This window comes from Oncorhynchus tshawytscha, linkage group LG19 (assembly GCF_018296145.1).
Source record: "Oncorhynchus tshawytscha isolate Ot180627B linkage group LG19, Otsh_v2.0, whole genome shotgun sequence".
Classification (NCBI taxonomy): domain Eukaryota; kingdom Metazoa; phylum Chordata; class Actinopteri; order Salmoniformes; family Salmonidae; genus Oncorhynchus; species Oncorhynchus tshawytscha.
Genome location: NC_056447.1, coordinates 1,994,737 through 2,016,820, shown reverse-complemented (window position 1 = coordinate 2,016,820; position 22,084 = coordinate 1,994,737). Strand labels below are relative to the sequence as shown.

Here is a 22,084-nt window from a genome sequence, read left to right as displayed (position 1 = left end):
AGGTTTTACCTCATTGAGATAACATCTCTTTTCCAAGAGAGACCTGGTCCAATAGCAGCAGGGGGAAACAGCGTTTCAGACAAAACAACTTACATACACCAACACAACGTTAAACAAAACAATAAACACGCATACAGTGCAACAATTACACATTACGTTAAAAACTCGAAAGTCTTGACTAAAAACAGCTGTCCTAAAGACAATTACACTCATCTATGATATGCACATCGATCAAGTGTTTAAACTCCACCAACCAATCTAGATGATCACATTTTAAAATGTTCACGAGAGAATTCCAGGACCACGGAGCTAAGTAACTAAAACTATTTCTACCATGACCTGTTCTAATTTTTGGTATTGTTAGAAGCAAATGAGAATGGGACCATAATTGATATTTATTTACCAACCTGAATAAAAAAAGAACAGAGATAAAATTGCATTTTACCCAATATAACCTTATAAATCACTGTATACCAGTGTTAACGCCTACGCAAGGTCAATGACGACCAGCCAACAGCGCTGTAGAGATCACAAGGATGTGTTAGACGTGTTTGATTTGTAATGAACCTGAGGGCTGCATGATACATTGAATCAAGTGCTCTCAGGGTAGTGGCTGAGGCCTGCATATATATAACATCACTAAAATCTAAAACCGACAGTAATGTACATCGTACCAGCTCCTTCTTGGCCTCCAAAGAAAAACAAGCCTTCTAGGCGATAGCGATAGATTAATGTGTGTACAATGTTCCCTCTGCGTGGCGTCCTGGCAGGTGGCTGAGGGTGGAAGGTCACAGCAAGTCACGAAACAGCTAGCTCTAAACCTTGTTTACTGTACCCTCCGAGACAACATTTAGTCATACATTTAACTAAACTTTCAGAAGTGTTTACTAGATTATGTCGCATTCATTTTGAAGTTTTATCAGCGATTTCCTTCAGACAACATCCCATCATGGCGCCCCTCAGAGAAGTGACGCACACGAAAATCCCCCAAACTCCCTTAATTACACCCAACAATGATATAGATGACAACAGCTAAGCATAATCATTTGGAGGTTGGAAACACCAGGGGAAACAGATTGGCCATTACCCTTAAAAAGGTATCAATTTAGGGTTAATAACTAGTTGTGTTTGGGACAGTAATGTGGCGAGATGGCTCCCCTGATGGAGCTGGAAGATACACAAAGAGATGGAACTGTTGCAGACGGACCGTAACGAGAGATTGGATTCCAAGGGGAGATCATCGCTTAAGTCAGAGCAGAGAGCCTAATGATATAATAGAGAAGTCTCAAAATTATGGAAGGTTATTATGGACCCAATTTAAGAGGGAGGACTTCTCCTGTTGATGCACCGACGCGCCTTATCAAGTGCTGTTTATTTATATTCCCTGTGATGGATTCGTCACATCTGGCAGAGGTTTTTGAGTGCAAACAAATCAAGCTAAGCACATAAGTCGATAATACAGTCTGTCAGGCGCCACCTAATGTTTTTTAAACACCTAAAACCAAGTGATACAATTTGATATAATCTGAAATGTAATGCAGTTCTCACACTCAAGAGTGGATGGAGGGACTGGATGGATGGAAGGAAGGTTTTCTCTGGCTCCCTCATCTGTATTCTGCTACTGTCCACATGAATGAATCAGATAGTGATGGTCTGTTTCTCTCCCACTGTCTCCCTCCCTTCCTCCACCTCTCTCTATACCTGTTCTCTCTGCCATGACCCTTCACTGTCTTTCCCTGTCTATTTTCTCTCCTCTCCATTTTCTTCTTATCCACTCTGTCCTCTCTCCTCCTCAAATCCATCCCTCATCCCTCCTTCATCTTGTACGTCCTCATCTTCACTTTCTCTTTCATTTCCTCTCCCCCTCTACTTGCTCTCTCATTCCCACCTTCTTCTCTTATCTACCTCACCTCTCTCTCTCATCCACTCTTTTTGGCTCTGTGTCTTGCTCTCCTCAACACATTCCCATCTTCACTCCTATCTCTCTCTTGCTCCTACGTATCTCCACCCCTCCATTCCTCTCTTTCACACTCTTCCCTCACATCGCCCTCCTCACTACCTCTCTTGCAACCCCTCCACTTCTCTTTCTTTACAACCCTCTATCTTCCCCCTCTCTCTTTCTCACCATCTTTCCCTCTCTATGCCGTCAACCCCTTCTCTCACCCCCTCCCTCCATACCTCTACTGCTCTCTCTTTTACCCCTCCCCGTCCACCATTCCACTTCCTTCTCTCCTTCATCCCTTCCCTTTGTCCATCTCTCCTCTCTCTAATTCCCTCCCTCCTCCTCTCCCCACAGGTGGTGTGTGCATTGCCCAGTCTCTGAAGATCCCCAGGGAGCCCAAGCCAGGGGAGTTTGACAAGCTTATTCTGCGATTGCTTGAGACCTCCAACGCCCGAGCCGTCATCATGTTTGCCAATGAGGACGACATTAGGTGTGTGTCTCTGTCTCACACACACACACACACACACACACACACACACACACACACACACACACACACACACACACACACACACACACACACACACACACACACACACACATGCACTCCTTCAGTCAGTGCACTCTAGTCGCCATCGAGTTAAAAACAGTGTTTATCCTCCATCAATTAATCCACAAACCCTTCACTGTGGATTGAGATAACAATGTTCCGATTAACTCCGGGACACTATAGGTAAGACGGCCTGTCTATGCGGTGGAGTGCATTGTATTGCAGTTCCTTTCAGCACATAAAGAACTCTGGTTATCTCGCCTTGATCTGAATAAGATTGAATTAAGCGGCAATGATCATCTGCACATTTGAATACTAGAACTCGAATGAAAGCTGTCTCAACTGAACACCTGCAACTCGAAAGAGGGAGAAAAAAACTCTATTTCGAATGCTCCTCAACCGAAAGCTCAGCACCTGAGGGTAATAAGTAAACTCAGTTTCCCAAACTCCAGAGGACTGGGTAGAGCCACAGATCTTTCCTAAAATTGTTATATTAGACCGGATCTCCCTGAGGTTGAACTGAGGAGGAGTTGAGAACGTCTGGTGAAGGTGGCTTTGCAGGAATCAAAACTGTAATATGGTTTCCTTCCACATTTACCAATTTCTTTAATAGCTATATGGAAGCCATCAGGTTAGCAAAGCTTAGCTGAATCATTGGAGATATTGGACACGTATCTCAGTTTGGACAATGACAGTTGAATATCTTTCCCTCTCTCTTTATAATTTTTTTTTTAATTGAACCATTATATAACCATTATTTAATTTATTTAATTATTTAATTTAACCATCATTATTTTATACCACATTTTCATTTACAGCAATGACCTGGGGAATAGTTATAGGGGAGAGGAGGGGGGGATGAATGAGCCAATTGGAAGCTGGGGACGATTAAGTGGCCATGATGGGACGGTATGAGGGCCAGATTGGGAATTTAGCCAGGACAAAAGGGTTAACACCCCTACTCTTACGCTAAGTGGCATGGGATCTTTTAGTGACCACAGAGTGTCAGGACACCCCTTTAATTCTCATCAAAAAGACAGTACCCTACACAGGGAAATATCCCCAATCACCGCCCTGGGGAATTAGGATCTTTTTTTAGACGAGAAGAAAGAGTGCCTCCTACTGGCTCTCCACAACACTTCCAGCAGCATCTGGTCTCCCATCCAGGACCGACCCTACTTAGCATCAGTGGCAAGCCAGTGGTGGGATGCTGTTGGATGATGTTGGATGATGTTGCATATATATACAAGAAGTGAATCGGAATTAAGTTCATTTAAATTCAGTGATTCGGAATGTAACAACTTTGTCTTCTTCTCACAGGCGTATCCTGGACGCGGCCAAACGCAACAACGAGACTGGTCACTTCCTTTGGGTTGGCTCGGACAGCTGGGGGTCCAAGATCTCCCCTGTGGTCCAGCAGGAGAGAGTGGCAGAGGGGGCCATCACCATCCTCCCCAAGAGAGCCTCCGTGGACGGTGAGAGAACAGGAGACACTGAGCCTTATTGACCCTACTCAGCAAACAATGGGAAATAATGCATGTGTTTGAAGCACTGTGAGATGTACAACACTTTTGTGTTATAGGATGTGGCTTCAGGCTGAAATAATAATTTTGACTCTGTTTTTATTGTTCTCCTCAATTTTCATCCTTATCTTAGCCTTCGACCGTTACTTCCGGAGTCGCTCCCTCTCCAACAACAGAAGGAACGTGTGGTTCGCAGAATTTTGGGAAGAAAACTTTGCGTGCAAGTTAGGGATGCATGGCAAGCGACCTGGGAGCCCCAAGAAATGCACAGGTACAGCATGTTCTTTCTTAAGCACTGAGGGAAGAGCATTATCTGGGGACGAGGAAGAGGAAGTGCCCTCCGGCAGAGGTGTGTGCGTTCCCTCAGTGCAAACCTGACTGTTTAAACAGTGCACTGCAGAGATTAGACAGTGAACAACAGAGAGACAATAGTCTGTTGCTGGGGTGTATATTCATCCCAATGCTATACAGACCCTAAACATGATAGTCTGGACCATCTCACACCCCAGCCAATCAATACCATGCTTTTGGTAGCCAAGAGGTGATGGATGGATGGCACAGGAGGCTGGTGGTACCTTACTTGGGAAGGACGGGCTCATGGTAATGGCCAGAGCGGAATAGGTGGAATGCTATCATGGTTCCCATGTGTTTGATGCCATTCCATAAGCTCTGTTCTAGCCATCATTATAACTTAGAACTCCAGTTATAGCACTGTAATTTCATTCCACTGGAATTTCACTTTCAATATCTCTGGGAATATGTAGTGGAAAGGGTTTGCTCTAGCTTGAAATGGGAAACATCCGTATGCAGCACTCTGCGAATGTACAGTAACTCTCCCAGGCACAAGCAGCCATTTTGCAGAGACATGCTGTATGTCTGAAGATGTGGATGCATGTGTTTGTGTTGAAGACCTCTGGAGACAAAGGCATCGGATCCACACATTCTGTGTAAATGTGTTTCTTTGAGTGTGTGTGTGCAGGGAAACTTTACATTGTGTTTGAATTCATTATCTTTCTATAATAATAAAGAAAATGCAGGATGTGAGTGTATTAATGTGGCTGTGTTTGAGCTTTTTTTCGTGACTGGGGATATGCAGAGGCAGACGGCTGTCCGTTGCCCATATCCCAGACGACACTTATTGTTCTGACACGGTGACTTGAAATAATGAGAATAATTATGGAGCTGTTGTCGCCGTGCTCTCACTCGCCCCCCACCCACCCCCCACCCCCCACACTCTCCTTATCTGCAATAGGATGCACACAACACTGCAGTGCTGATAGATTCGTCTGTTAACAACACAGCCAGATCGCCTGATTATTACCTTTTTTTTTTAAGTCAGTAGGGAAGGCATCAAATCACGACAGCGTGACAAAAAAGGCAGTGGATTCTGTCATTAACAAAGCGGATGCGCCATGATCCAGCTAAAGCAAGTGGCACATACTAACTATTGTGTGCAGAAAATTATAAAAAGGTCTTGCACTTAAGCCGACTGAGGGAGACAGCCAGATCAGCCCGAGGGTGTTCCAAAATGAATTCCACATCACTAAGCTTAGCATATACAGCGCTTGTCTACTGAGAGTTGCATTGTGCTGACGACAATGTCCCCACTGTGTGGGCGAAAAAAAATGTAATCCTTGATGATTTTGAGGAGTTTTTCTGGAACACAGGCACTTTGGGACAAATCCTTTGGAGACATGGCAGACACACCAAACAGGATTTGGTAAACGCACGGTGAGAGTAGCCAGGCAGCAACAGGACCAAGGGGAGAAGAAAAAAGAAACACCAATCTCAGCTTTCCAAAAATACCCCCATGTTCGTATCTCCCTCCATTATAAAGCTCATGTAATTTTGCCTGAGCAAGGTAGACGGTTTGAAATCTGTTTGCCCCTGTCAAAAGCACTCCGGGCTTTTTCACTCTATTCTTTCCCTGGTGTGGGAGCGAGGGGAGCAGCTTGAGTAAATTTTATTAGCAACTCGAGATTGAGTTTTAGTGCCGTGAGGAGAGGAGCTGCATGGGCATCTTTTATCTGGAGCTGTCGCTGTCTGCAGAGTAATCATGCAACAAGACAAACGGCTGAATCAGCACCACCTCTGATCATTGTCCATATGTGTGTTTGTGCGTGTGTGTGTGTGTGCACGTGTGTGTGCTTATTTTTTTGTTTGTGGCCATTGCAATATCACACAATATCCCCATCCCTCTCTTAAACCTATAAAGAAAAGGAAAAGTGCTGACATGCTGAAGAATGCATTTTGTGTTTAGAACCAGGTGTTTGATGCAGACATACAGTACCAGTCAAAATATGCCAAGAGTGTGCAAAGCTGCCATCAAGGCAAAGGGTGGCTACTTTGCAGAATCTCAAATTGTAAATATATATATATATATAATATATATAGATTTTATAAAGACACAAGACGAGACCCAGATACAGACACAGGAGGCAGATGGTTTGAGTCTCTGGTATTTATTGAACAACGAGGGGCAGGCAAGAGGCAGGTCGAAGACAGGCAGGAGTTCATAACCAGGTCAGAGTCCGAACAGTACAGGGCTGCAGGCAGGCTCGAGGTCAGGCCTAGGCAGAATGGTCAGGCAGGCTCGAGGTCAGGCCTAGGCAGAATGGTCAGGCAGGCTTGAGGTCAGGCCTAGGCAGAATGGTCAGACAGGCTCGAGGTGAGGCCTAGGCAGAATGGTCAGGCAGGCTCGAGGTCAGGCCTAGGCAGAATAGTCAGGCAGGCTCGGGGTCAGGCCTGGGCAGAATGGTCAGGCAGGCTCGAGGTCAGGCCTAGGCAGAATGGTCAGGCAGGCTCGAGGTCAGGCCTAGGCAGAATGGTCAGGCAGGCGGGCTAGGTGTCAGGTCAGGCAAAAGGTCAGAACCGGGAGGACTAGAAAAGAGAGACTAGGAAAAACAGGAGCTTGGAAAAATGCTGGTTGACTTGGCAAGACAGGACGAACTGGCAACAGACAAACAGAGAACACAGGTATAAATACATTGGGGGTAATGGGGAAGATGGGTGACACCTGGAGGGGGGTGAAGACAATCACAAGGACAGGTGAAACAGATCAGGGTGTGACAGATTTGTTTAACACTTTTTTGGTTACTACATGATTCCATATGTGTTATTTCATAGTTTTGATGTCTTCACTATTATTCAACAATGTAGAAAATAGTAAAAAGACAGAAAAGCCCTGGATTGAGTAGGTGTGTCCAAACTTTTGACTGGTACTGAATATGAACATTTGCGTGTGTACTTACAGTATGTGTGTGTATGTGTATCTGTCTATGTAAGCAAATGTGTGCACAGACTTGCGTGTCATCACATAGACGGAGTAAACAGGAAACCGTGAAATGGATGCACCTTCGTTGGCATACAGTAAGTGCTCTCAGACATTAACATCAGATACTGTATCCTGTGAAATGTCAATGATGTTTGATTTAGCGTTGCGTCACAGCTATGCTCTCTTCTCTCATTACATCCTATGTGAGGCTAAGGTTTGGTCATACTGCAGTGCAAAGTGCCATTATACAATCACAGATGTATCCACTTGCTTCTTATGTAGTTCTTACCCTGCAGTGTTTCCTCACTATTCCTTCACTATTAAGTTGGGCAACCCGCCTGGCCGCCACCCACTTCCAGCCCCAAGGCAGAATGTTCAGTCACAAACACACACTCAACATCACTGGTGGAACAGCTCTATAGTTTCTCCTACCTTGAAGCAACAAATACAGAACTGAAGCCATAGAAGTCATGGTACAAAAGCTGTTCTCCACTGGGAAACGGAAAGAGTCATAGGATCAACAGACACTTATTCACCAAGCAGTGGTACACGATCCACTGCAATGTGATATAATGCAGAACTAGTGGGTCACTTCAACAACTAAAATAAATTGTTTTGTTCTTTGAAAGTGTGTCTGTGTGTCAAGTAGGTCAGGCGTGTTAAGTGCTCTGTTAAATTATAATTGCTCTGCGTCGCAAACTCCTCATTTAGTTCTCTGTTGCTCAGTTTTTCAGTATCTTGCGGTGATGATAACATTGAATACTATGTGAGCACTTATCTTTAGTAGCGGAGGAGAGGGAATCAAAAGGAACTCAATATCGAAAGGGATATACTTCAGCTCTATGGTGCAAATGCTCTCTGGTTTTGACACGTCATATATTAAATGGAGGTTTTCACGCAATTAAATAGCTGTCACTTCATATTACAAACTGTCATTTTTTGTTATTTCTTGACAGAACTCCGAGGCCAGCATCAATCTCATCCTCATCCTCATCCTCAGGCAAAATGGTTGTGAATTGTATACCGTGATAATGATTTCCAATGAACCCTTACCGTATTGTGTTCCTTATTCTTTCTAGTGTTTTGTTACATTTTTTTGTCTTCAGGCTATGTGGGCATTTTGGTCCATAAATCACAGTAAATAAGGGGTAAACACCCTTTTGTGGTCCTATTGATTTTCATGTATTAGTCTGAAAGAGAGAGTGAGAGAGGGGGAGGTGGGGTGGGTAGCGAGAGAGGGGGAGAAAGAGAGGGGGGGAGACAGAGAGAGAGAGTCACTTGAGGGAAACATTTGAACATGCTCTATGGCTTTGTGTGGATGGTCTTGAAGGGCCTTGATCATTGATGGTAATTAATCAGGATAATTAAATATCTTTATTGACACAATGGCCTAAGGTAACGGTGTCTACATTCCATCATGCTGTCCGTGTGCTGCTGGTGATATTGTCAGCATTCGTCTCTGGTGATGAGCTGTAGACATGTTCACAATCTGTACAGTAGCTCTAAGCACCTCATTTCCCATCTCTAAATATTTTTTTTTTTTTTTTTAGCTTTGTTTAACTAGGCAAGTCAGTTAAGAAAAAAAATATATGTTCAATGATGGCCTAGGAACAGTGGGTTAACTGCCTTGTTCAGGGGCAGAACGACAGAGTTTTATCTTATCAGCTCAGGGATTTGATCTTCCAACCTTTCGGTTACTAGTCCAACAGTCTAACCACGAGGCTACTTGCCACCCCCAAATGAGTGTGTCCATTGTTTTTTAAAGCAATACAATAACTCCTACCACTCATCCAAGCAAGGAAATCCATGCAACGACTGCAGATTGTTTTTCCCCCTTCCTCTTTGTCCCTACTGTTAATGTCATCATACTTTCCCCGGTATAGTCATGTGATTTCATTAGAACTAAGCACATAGGCACTTAGTCAAAATGAACAATTGAAGAAAAAAATAACTAGTGTTTCAATTAAATATTGGTATAGATACTGGTTTACCTACTACAGTCACATCCAAAATTGTTAAAGATGAGCAAAAAAAAGAAAAATCATACAAATACTGAGCTAAGCTCCAAAAAATGTTAAAATTATGTTTTAATTATACTAATTTTGTTGAACAAGTAATATAATTTTTTTCTCAGAAAGATGTGTCTAAATAATTGTTGTTACTTTGTGCACCCTCCCCTTGCAAGGATAACGACACTGAACCTTTTTCTATAATCTTTTATGAGATTGGAGAACACATTGGGAAGTCTCTTAGAACATTCCTCTATACAGAATCTATACAGAATCTTTCCAGGTCCTTGATATCCTTCGGTCTGCACTTATGGACTGCCCTCTTCAATCAAAACCACAGGTTTTCAATGGGGTTCAATTACAGGGACTGAGATGGCCATTGCAAAATGCTGGTTTTTGGGCAATTAAACAATTTGTGGATTTTGATGTGATTTTTTTCTCATATGAGCATAGCACCTGGTTCCAGTCCAAGTACTAATACCGTTAGCAAGCTCCAGGCGTTTACATTTGTTACTGTCATTAAAGTTTATTTTCTCGCAACCTTTCCAAAGAGCCTATTGGCATGCAAGTGGTGTCAACAGTAATTGTAGATTAAGAGACTTGGTGACCCAAAGATTCAACCAATTTCTGTAATTCTCCAACTGTGGCCCTTCTTTGCCTCCAGAACATCTGACAAGTTACACATGTGACCTCTACCAGGCAAGTTTACCACTGTTCCAGTGGTTTTGAACTTCGTAGTTATTGAGCTAATAGTGGTTAGTGGTATATATGCATATTGTATGCATTCAACGGGATGGAGTATTTGCCCTTGTTTTAGGCCACAGCTTGTTTTAGGCCACAGCTTGTTTTAGGCCACAGCTTGTTTTAGGCCACAGCTTGTTTTAGGCCACAGCTTGTTTTTGTCCACAGCTTGTTTTAGGCCACAGCTTGTTTTTGGCCACAGCTTGTTTTAGGCCACAGCTTGTTTTAGGCCACAGCTTGTTTTTGTCCAAAGCTCACATATTTCAATTTCGCTATCCTATTATGCAACAGACAGACTTGTCCACAGATGCCCTGAGCTTTCAATGTTTACGGCACAATCACTTCATGCCTCCAGTTATGACTTTCTGATGTGTTTCTGATGTATTCTAACCTTGAACAATGGCAGTAAGAATAGAAAACTAAACCGGAGCAAGATTGGTATGATTGCAGCTTCAACCAACAATGTGGATCAGAATCAATGCAGACTGCCCTGAGACAAAGAAAGCAGGCTGATGTCAATTGGACTTAATTATAAATATTTGATTACAGATTTCTGCTTTGATGCACTTTACCTCAGCCGAGCAAAGCCAATCTGTATCCTCTTTTGAAAAAGGTTGCTACTGTTCTCTTCCCCTTTTTAAATGTTATTTAACCTTTATTTAACTAGGCAAGTCAGTTAAGAACAAATTCTTATTTACAATTGACAGCCTACCCCATCCAAACCCAGATGACACTGGGTTAGTTGTGCACCGCCCTATGGGACTCCCAATCACGGCCAGTTGTGATACAGCCTGGTATTGAACCAGGGTCTGTAATGACGCCTCTAGCACTGAGATGCAGTGCCTTAAGACCGCTGTGCCACCCGGGAGCCCCCTTCAAGCATGCAAAGATACAAAATACTGAACAAATTCCCTGAAAGAGGTTGGAGTCACATGAAAGCTTACTCTTGGCAGACATTTTGTCCTGCCCATTGATGCCACATCTTTGCACTCTTGTGTGCTTGATTCCAAACATATCCAGATCAAACGCAATCTTGACAAAAACCCAGTCTGTCACCATTTCCCTCCATTTTTGTCTACTGGTTCTCTTTCCCTCTAATGACTTGGCTTCTTGATTTGAAAGCAGAGTGACAGTCAGGGGAGGAGTCACCTTCTATTGGAGGTTGGAGATGGAAGCTAAGTGCACAGCGCTCAGGAACATTTTGGAACGTACACTTTTGATTAGGGATTTTCTTCAAAGAGTCTTATAGGGTAATATGTTACATCTTCCGCCAGACATCTTCCCAAGCTTGTTATAGTATCAAAGGCCTGCTCTTGACATTCCCCTTTGAAAGTAATGGCGAAGCTGAAGTGAATTGATGCGAAGGGTTTCTAACACCAGCCAATCTCTTAGGAGAGATAGTGTGGGTCGGACAGAATATAGGTCTGACTTACGATACAGTCGTGGCCAAAAGTTTTGAGAATGACACAAATATACATTTTCACAACATCTGCTGCCTCAGTTTGTATGATGGCAATTTGCATATACTCCAGAATGTTATGAAGAGTGATCAGATGAATTGCAAAGTCCCTCTTTGCCATGCAAATGAACTGAATCCCCCAGAAACATTTACACTGCATTTCAGCCCTGCCACAAAAGGACCAGCTGACATCATGTCAGTGACTCTCTCATTAACACAGGTGTGAGTGTTGATGAGGACAAGGCTGGAGATCACTCTGTCATGCTGATTGAGTTCGAATTACAGACTGAAAGCTTCAAAAGGAGGGTGGTGCTTGGAATCCTTGTTCTTACTCTGTCAACAATGGTTACTTGCAAGGAAATACGTGCCATCATCATTGCTTTGCACAAAAAGGGCTTCACAGGCAAGGATATTGCTGCCAGTAAGATTGCACCTAAATCAACCATTTATCGGATCATCATGAACTTCAAGGAGAGCAGTTCAATTTTTGTGAAGAAGGCTTCAGGGTGCCCAAAAAAGTCCAGCAAGCACCAGGAACATCTCCTAAAGTTGATTCAGCTGCGGGATCGGGGAACAACCAGTACAGAGCTTGCTCAGGAATGGCAGCAAGCAGGTGTGAGTGCATCTGCACATACAGTGAGGCGAATACTTTTGGAGGATTGCCTGGTGTCAAGAAGGGCAGCAAAGAAGCCACGTCTCTCCAGGAAAAACATCAGGGACAGACTGATATTCTGCAAAAGGTACAGGGACTGGACTGCTGAGGACTGGGGTAAAGACATTTTCTCTGATGAATCCCCTTTCCGATTGTTTGGGGCATCTGGAAAAAAAGCTTGTCAGGAGAAGACAAGGTGAGCGCTACCATCAGTCCTGTGTCATGCCAACAGTAAAGACAATTCATGTGTGGGGTTGCTTCTCAGCCAAGGGAGTGGGGTGAGTGAGCCCACCCAATTTTACCTAAGAACACAGCCATGAATAAAGAATGGTACCAACACATCCTCCAAGAGTAACTTCTCCCAACCATCCAGGAACAGTTCGGTGATGACCAATGCCTTTTCCAGGATGATGGAGCACCTTGCCATAAGGCAAACGTGATAACTAAGTGGCTCGGGGAACAAAACATCGATATTTTGGGTCCGTGGCCAGGAAACTCCCCAGACCTTAATCGCATTGAGAAGTTGTGGTCAAACAAAAGAGGCAGGTGGACAAACAAAAACCCACAAATTCTGACAAACTCCAAGCATTGATTATGCAAGAATGGGCTGCCATCAGTCAGGATGTGGCCCAGAAGTTAATTGACAGAATGCCAGGGCGGATTGCAGAGGTCTTGAAAAAGAAGGGTCAACACTGCAAATATTGACTCTTTGCATCAACTTCATGTAATTGTCAAGAAAAGCCTTTGACACTTATGAAATGCTTATACTTCAGTATTACAGAGTAACATCTGACAAAAATATCTAAAGACACTGAAGCAACAAACTTTGTGGAAATTAATATTTGAGTCATTCTCAAACTTTTTGCTTCGACTGTATACTGGCCATTAACATCCTACCTGTAGATTTTCAGCCCAACACTAATCTAGGGCACCTGATTCTAATAATTAGCTAGTTGATAAACTGAATCAGATTAGTTATAACTGAGGTTGGAGTAAAAACCTACAGGAACAGGGTTGGAGAGCACTGGTCTACGTTTACTGGATTAGACAGGACGATAGGGCTTTGAAGGCTTTGGAATGAATAGCCTTTACATTTATATTTTTTATAGGCATTGTATAGGCACTCAGTAAAGTCAGATGGTTGTAGGAAATAGATCTCTTGGACAGAATACAGTCATAAAAACAATGAACCCAGATAAGAGTGGGAAATAAGTGGCACTGGTAGTCTGAGGACTTTTATTAGCGGCCAGAAGTGTCCTGCCAGTATCCTGACAAATTCCTTAGGGCTACCCCCTCCCTGCCTAGTCATCGCCATTTTACCTGCTGTTGTTGTGCTAGCTGATTAGCTGTTGTTGTCTCACCTACTGTTTTAGCTACTGTTTTAGCTAGCTCTCCCAATTCAACACCTGTGATTACTGTATGCCTCGCTGTATGTCTCTCTCAAATGTCAATATGCCTTGTATACTGTTGTTCAGGTTAGTTATCATTGTTTTAGTTTACAATGGAGCCCCTAGTTCCACTCTTCATACCCCTGATACCTCCTTTGTCCCACCTCCCACACATGCGGTGACCTCACCCATTACAACCAGCATGTCCAGAGATACAACCTCTCTCATCATCACCCAGTGCCTGGGCTTACCTCCGCTGTACCCGCACCCCACCATACCCCTGCCTGCGCATTATGCCCTGAATATATTCTACCATGCCCAGAAATCTGCTCCTTTTATTCTCTGTCCCCAACGCTCTAGGCGACCAGTTTTGATAGCCTTTAGCAGCACCCTCATTCTACTCCTCCTCTGTTCCGCGGGTGATGTGGAGGTAAACCCAGGCCCTGCATGTCCCCAGGCACCCTCATTTGTTGACTTCTGTGATTGAAAAAGCCTTGGTTTCATTCATGCCAACATCAGAAGCCTCCTCCCTAAGTTTGTTTTACTCACTGCTTTAGCACACTCTGCTAACCCTGATGTCCTTGCCGTGTCTGAATCCTGGCTCAGGAAGGCCACCAAAAATTCTGAGATTTCCATACCCAACTATAACATTTTCCGTCAAGATAGAACTGCCAAAGGGGGAGGAGTTGCAGTTTACTGCAGAGAGAGCCTGCAAAGTAATGTCATACTTTCCAGGTCCATACCCAAACAGTTCGAACTACTAATTTTGAAAATTACTCTCTCCAGAAATAAGTCTCTCACTGTTGCCGCCTGCTACCGACCCCCCTCAGCTCCCAGCTGTGCCCTGGACACCATTTGTGAATTGATCGCCCCCCATCTAGCTTCAGAGTTTGTTCTGTTAGGTGACCTAAACTGGGATATGCTTAACACCTCGGCAGTCCTACAATCTAAGCTAGATGCCCTCAATCTCACACAAATCATCAAGGAACCCACCAGGTACAACCTTAAATCTGTAAACAAGGGCACCCTCATAGACGTCATCCTGACCAACTGGCCCTCCAAATACACCTCTGCTGTCTTCAACCAGGATCTCAGCGATCACTGCCTCATTGCCTGTATCCGCTACGGAGCCGCTGTCAAACGACCACCCCTCATCACTGTCAAACGCTCCCTAAAACACTTCTGTGAGCAGGCCTTTCTAATCGACCTGGCACGGGTATCCTGGAAGGACATTGACCTCATCCCGTCAGTTGAGGATGCCTGGTCATTCTTTAAAAGTAACTTCCTCACCATTTTAGATAAGCATGCTCCGTTCAAAAAATGCAGAACTAAGAACAGATACAGCCCTTGGTTCACTCCAGACCTGCCCTCGACCAGCACAAAAATATCCTGTGGCGGACTGCAATAGCATCGAATAGTCCCCGCGATATGCAACTGTTCAGGGAAGTCAGGAACCAATACACGCAGCCAGTCAGGAAAGCTAAGGCCAGCTTCTTCAGGCAGAAGTTTGCATCCTATAGCTCCAACTCCAAAAAGTTCTGGGACACTGTGAAGTCCATGGAGAACAAGACCACCTCCTCCCAGCTGCCCACTGCACTGAGGCTAGGTAACACGGTCACCACCGATAAATCCATGATTATCGAAAACTTCAACAAGCATTTCTCAACAGCTGGCCATGCCTTCCGCCTGGCTACTCCAACCTAAGCCAACAGCTCCCCCCGCAGCTACTCGCCCAAGCCTCTCCAGGTTCTCCTTTACCCAAATCCAGATAGCAGATGTTCTGAAAGAGCTGCAAAACCTGGACCCGTACAAATCAGCTGGGCTTGACAATCTGGACCCTCTATTTCTGAAACTATCCGCCGCCATTGTCGCAACCCCTATTACCAGCCTGTTCAACCTCTCTTTCATATCGTCTGAGATCCCCAAGGATTGAAAGCTGCCGCAGTCATCCCCCTCTTCAAAGGGGAGACACCCTGGACCCAAACTGTTACAGACCTATATCCATCCTGCCCTGCCTATCTAAGGTCTTCGAAAGCCAAGTCAACAAACAGGTCACTGACCATCTCGAATCCCACCGTACCTTCTCCGCTGTGCAATCGGGTTTCCGAGCCGGTCACGGGTGCACCTCAGCCACGCTCAAGGTACTAAACGATATCATAACCGCCATCGATAAAAGACAGTACTGTGCAGCCGTCTTCATCGACCTTGCCAAGGCGTTCGACTCTGTCAATCACCATATTCTTATCGGCAGACTCAGTAGCCTCGGTTTTTCGGATGACTGCCTTGCCTGGTTCACCAATTACTTTGCAGACAGAGTTCAGTGTGTCAAATCGGAGGGCATGCTGTCCGGTCCTCTGGCAGTCTCTATGGGGGTGCCACAGGGTTCAATCCTCGGGCCGACTCTTTTCTCTGTATATATCAATGATGTTGCTCTTGCTGCGGGCGATTCCCTGATCCACCTCTACGCAGACGACACCATTCTATATACTTCCGGCCCGTCCTTGGACACTGTGCTATCTAACCTCCAAACGAGCTTCAATGCCATACAAAACTCCTTCCGTGGCCTCCAACTGCTCTTAAACGCTAGTAAAACCAAATGCATGCTTTTCAACCGTTCGCTGCCTGCACCCGCACGCCTGACCAGCATCACCACCCTGGATGGTTCCGACCTTGAATATGTGGACATCTATAAGTACCTAGGTGTCTGGCTAGACTGTAAACTCTCCTTCCAGACTCATATCAAACATCTCCAATCGAAAATCAAATCAAGAATCGGCTTTCTATTCCGCAACAAAGCCTCCTTCACTCACGCCGCCAAACTTACCCTAGTAAAACTGACTATCCTACCGATCCTCGACTTCGGCGATGTCATCTACAAAATTGCTTCCAACACTCTACTCAGCAAACTGGATGCAGTTTATCACAGTGCCATCCGTTTTGTCACTAAAGCACCTTATACCACCCACCACTGCGACTTGTATGCCCTAGTCGGCTGGCCCTCGCTACATATTCGTCGCCAGACCCACTGGCTCCAGGTCATCTACAAGTCCATGCTAGGTAAAGCTCCGCCTTATCTCAGTTCACTGGTCACGATGGCAACACCCATCCGTAGCACGCGCTCCAGCTGGTGTATCTCACTGATCATCCCTAAAGCCAACACCTCATTTGGCCGCCTTTCGTTCCAGTTCTCTGCTGCCTGTGACTGGAACGAATTGCAAAAATCGCTGAAATTGGAGACTTTTATCTCCCTCACCAACTTCAAACATCTGCTGTCTGAGCAGTTAACCGATCGCTGCAGCTGTACATAGTCTATCGGTAAATAGCCCACCCATTTTTACCTACCTCATCCCCATACTGTTCTTATTTATTTACTTTTCTGCTCTTTTGCACACCAATATCTCTACCTGTACATGACCATCTGATCATTTATCACTCCAGTGTTATTAATCTGCAAAATTGTAATTATTCGCCTACCTCCTCATGCCTTTTGCACACAATGTATATAGACTCCCCTTTTTTTTCTACTGTGTTATTGACTTGTTAATTGTTTACTCCATGTGTAACTCTGTGTTGTCTGTTCACACTGCTATGCTTTATCTTGGCCAGGTCGCAGTTGCAAATGAGAACTTGTTCTCAACTAGCCTACCTGGTTAAATAAAGGTGAAATAAAAACATTTAAAAAAATACTTCCTCCTTGCCAAGAAACAGGAGATCTAACAAGGATATGCAAATATCATGCCTGAATTGTATATATCGTTAATTGCTAATGTATACATTTTCTATGTAGAAAAAAAATACAGAACACAAATCAACTCCCACCTCCCTTCACGGCATTCGTAGCAGGCTGCTGTAATTCAAATAGAGACATGTGCAAGGCAACAAAATACACTGGGCCAGTGGGTAATTGCACATTTGCTAGTTTAAAAGCATTCTAAATATTAAATATCTTAATGAGCAAAACAGAAAGTCATTAGCAGAGCCCCTGTGAATGGAATGATATACAGTGCCTTTGGAAAGTATTCAGACCAATTGACTTTTTCCACATTTTGTTAAGTTACAGGCTTATTCTAAAATGGATTACATAAAACCATTTCCTCAGCAATCTACACACAATGCCCTATAATGACGAAGCGAAAACAGGTTTTTAGACATTTTACAAAGTTAATAAAAAACAAAAACAGAAAACCTTATTTACATAATTATTCAGACCCTTTGCTATGAGACTTGAAATTGAGCTCAGGTGGATCATGTTTCCATTGATCATTATTGAAATCGAGGGAGGAAGTGCCTTGGTCAGGGAGGTGAACAAGAACCCGGTGGTCACTCTGACAGAGCTCCAGAGTTCTTCTTTGGAGATGGGAGAAACTTCCAGAAGGACAACCATCTCTGTAGCTCTCCACCAATCAGGCCTTTATGGTAGAGTGGCCAGACGGAAGCCAATCCTCAGTAAAAGGCAATGACAGCTCGCTTGGAGTTTGCAAAAAGGCACCTAGACTCTCAGACCATGAGAAACAAGATTATCAGGTCTGACAAAAACCAAGACTGATGAATGCCATGTGTCATGTCTGGAGGAAACCTGGCATCATCCCTACGGTGAAGCATGTAGGTGGCAGCATCATACTGTGGGGATGTTTTTCAGTGGTAGGGACTGGGAGACTAATCAGGATTGAGGGAAAGATAAATGGAGCAAAGTACAGAGAGATGGTTGATGAAAACCTGTTTCAGAACACTATGGACCTCAGACTGGGGCGAAGGTTTACCTTCCAACGGGACAACGACCCTAAGCACAGAGCCAAGACAACTTAGGAGTGTCTCTGAATGTCCTTGAGTGGCCCATCCAAAGCCCAGACTTGATGCTGATCTAACATGTCTGAAGAGACCTGCAAATAGCTGTGCAGCGACGCTCCCCATCCAACCTGACAGAGCTTGAGAGGATCTGCAGAGAAGAATGGGAGAAATTCCCCAAATACAGGTGTGCCAAGCTTGTAGCTTCATACCCAAGAAGACTCTAGGCTGTAATCGCTGCCAAAAGGTACTTCAACACAGTACTGAGTAAAGGGTCTGAATACTTATATAAATGTTATATTTCAGTTTTTTATTGTTAATACATTTGCTAAAATTGATAAAAAACAGTTTTTGCTTTGTCATTATAGGGTTTTGTGTGTAGATTGATGAAGGAAAAAAATGATGTATTCCGTTTTAGAATAAGTCTAACATAACAACATGTGGAAAAGGTCAAGAGGTCTGAATTCGTTCCGAATGCATTGTATCTACCGAAGCTTTGATTGGATTGATTATGTCAATATCATACTTTCAAAATCTTAGCTAGGAAGCTAGACAGGCTGTCATCATCATGAATCAAGTCGATAATCTACTTGCAAATTATTTTCAATGATGATGAGAAATTCTACATAAAATGTATCGGTGCTCATTGGCCATTGGACATAAACATTACACAACAAGTTGGAAATCGCAATTTAACAATGAGTGGTTTAGAAGGAATCAGTGGAAGCTTTTTAAAGCAATCACTAGCCTGCTATTCAGTGGAGTGGGTATGTGGTCCTAGTCTGGTTCTTTTCCAAGCTTAAAAGGATAAACATTCACATGCAACACCATAGGCCAGAAAAGGTTGAATACATAAGCCATGCTGTCAATCCAGCATGACTTCTGCCACGTTCAAGACAACTGGACATTTTGAAATCTCAGACTTCAGTGAGTTCAAGACAACTGGGAACTCAGAAAAAAAGAGCTCCAACTGGGAAAATACGTAATCCAACTCGGAATTCCTAGTCAGGAACTCGGGCCTCTTTCTAGAGCTCCAACCTGAAGATCACTTTCCGACCTGATTCAACCTTGTTTTTTTCAGAGTTCCCAGTTATCTTGAAAGTTCCATAAATCCAGAGAATGCCAGACTTTGATGACAAAGTTTGATGACAAAATTTACCCACAAGAAGGACCGCCGCACCACCTTCCTGTTTAAGTGAGCACAGCAGAACAAGGTGACTCCAAAAATGTATTGTATGCTGCTGTATAAATGATGTAATATGCCAGGGAGATATTTATACTGTAGCTAAGAAAGTAAGCTGTTAGTAGCCCATGTGCTTCACCTTAATAATTTGGTCCATTTCCCCCTCATAATTTAGCCTACTGTTCTGACTTTGTGGTGCATATGTAGCCTACAGCCTGTTTTAGAGAAATGTATTCATTGAATATTGTAAGAGCGTTCATTGTCTACTTAAATGCCCCCTCTACTTATCCTACGGCTCTGACTTTGTGTACAGAGAGAATACTGTAAGAATGGCCCATGTTCTGAATTCTGTTGCTGTCCGTCCGTCGCTCGCTGATTAATGTTTTATTCAACATTTTGGATTGTCCCTTATCCTCTTGTTGTTCCCTTATGCATAGTTTGTACATGTCAATCGTTGTAGAAACCACATTTGTTAAAGCAAATCAGCCATATCAGCTATTTTTTTAAAGGCAGTAAATTAAGCTGAATTTACTGTTTCGCTGCTAGACAAGGCTCTGCTGAAAGCCATGTTTAGCGGTAAACAAGGATTCACTCCATGGTGGTGAAAAGAAAGCTCTTCTGTTGGGACAGCTTTGTGGAGGCCTTAACAGTTTGTGGGTACCACTGTTATAGTGCAATTAATGTATTGTTTAGTGTTGTGTTGTGTTGTGTTGTGTAGTGGCTTTTCTGGCATGCATCCCACATTTTTTTGTGTTTGCTCCAGCAAGATTTACATGCTAAAGTCTCCACTTGAGGTCACAAAAGCTCAGAGAACGGGACTGCCAAATGGTGAAGCGCGTAGCGCGTAAAAATCATCTGTCCTTGGTTGCAACACTCACTACCGAGTTCCAAACTGCCTCTGGAAGCAACGCCAGCACACAAACTGTTCGTTGGGAGCTTCATGAAATGGGTTTCCATTGTCGAGCAGCTGCACACAAGCCAAACATAACCATGCGCAATGTCAAGCGTCGGCTGGAGAGGTGTAAAGCTCTCCACCATTGGACTCTGGAACAGTACAAACGCGTTCTCTGGAGTGATGAATCCCGCTTCACCATCTGGTTGTCCGACTGATTAATCTGATTTTTGTGGATGCCAGGAGAACGCTACCTGCCCAATGCCTAGTGCCAACTGTACAGTTTTTCTTTTCTGAGTCAAGATCACTTTCGCAGTCAAAAAGCAAGCTGAGATCTACTGCTCAGATTGTTTTTTTACATTAACCTCACACAAACAGTTCTGTATGAATGAGGTTTTGGCAGTAGGCCTAATACATAATCACATCATATTGGCTATATGATTGGCCTGCCAATATTGTTAATCAGACCATTTATATTTCAAAACCCGAGCTTCGATAACAAAATAAATTAGTTGGTTTAGCACTTGTGAGGCACTGTGGAGCATGAATTGAAACAATTAGCATTTTTATTTTACTGGACTGATGGTACCTGCATCTGATGGTGAACGAGGTCAAATCTCGACATCAGTGATCTTCAGGTTGAAAAGTTGGAGCTCTAGAAAGATGCCCAAGTTTCCAACTTGGAATTCCAAGTTGGATGACCGTTGAAAACGATTTGTTAGTGTTGAATAAAAACAGTGACAGTGCTGAATGTAAACTTAAACATGAACTCACTTATAAAAACAGCAGCTCTTTGCTGCATTAATTGACAGTCTCTCTGTGGTCATGGTTTTAAAAGTGACTCAATCTTACATAGGCTATTAACCTATTAAACTTAGCTGTGGCCAGGGTCATGGAAACTCTGTAGCCACGGTGATTTGAGCTATCCGATGGGGCAGGGTAGTAGGTGCACTCGATTCAGTCACAGATTTGACGGTCCGCGCGTTTGCAGAGTTTGTCTAATGGGAACACTTTGCTTACCCGGTGTGCAGGACTTTTGAATCAAGTGCACCTCCCGGCAACACAATTTTTTTAAAGGAGCGCAAGCCTTTAAGGTTCGTTGGCTTTTCTACAGAAATATTTGGTGATCGACTAGGAATGAAGATCGCGATGGAACGGTTGGCGACCACTGTTCTAGACAATTCTGTGCTTCCAACTTTGTTGCAACAGTTTGGGGAAGGCCCTTTCCTGTTTCAGCATGACAATGCACAATGCACAAAGCGATGGTCCATACAGAAATGGTTTGTCGAGATCAGTGTGAAACACCAACAAACCCAACAAAAACCTTTGGGATGAATTGGAACGCCAAATGCAAGTCAGGCCTAATTGCCCAACATCGGTGCCTGACCTCACTAATGCTCATGGCAGAATAGAAGCAAGTCTCCCAGCAATGTTCCAACATCTAGTGGAAATCCTTCCCAGAAGAGTGGTCGCTTTTATAGCAGCAAAGAGGGGACCAACTCTATATTAATGCCCATAATTTTGGAATTTGATGTTCAATGAGCAATGAGCAGGTGTCGACATACTTTTTATAGTTTACTTTTGAGTTCAGTTCAATGCATACTATTGAAGCATAGTACTGAAGGCTAGACCGATTGAAGGAGACATATTTAACCTGTAATGTCAGGACCTACTCAATCCATTCAA

At 43.8% G+C, this 22,084-nt stretch overlaps 1 protein-coding gene across 1 annotated transcript in view; it reads left to right on the top strand.

Moving 5' to 3' along the window:
• LOC112218221 (metabotropic glutamate receptor 8-like) overlaps positions 1 to 22,084 on the top strand; it is a 223,866-nt gene that overhangs the window by 158,211 nt on the left and 43,571 nt on the right. Inside the window, exons 4-6 of the mRNA XM_024378845.2 lie at positions 2,297 to 2,432; positions 3,813 to 3,967; positions 4,149 to 4,286. Of these exons, the coding sequence (XP_024234613.1) occupies positions 2,297 to 2,432; positions 3,813 to 3,967; positions 4,149 to 4,286 (429 nt within the window). The remainder of the gene's footprint in view (positions 1 to 2,296; positions 2,433 to 3,812; positions 3,968 to 4,148; positions 4,287 to 22,084) is intronic.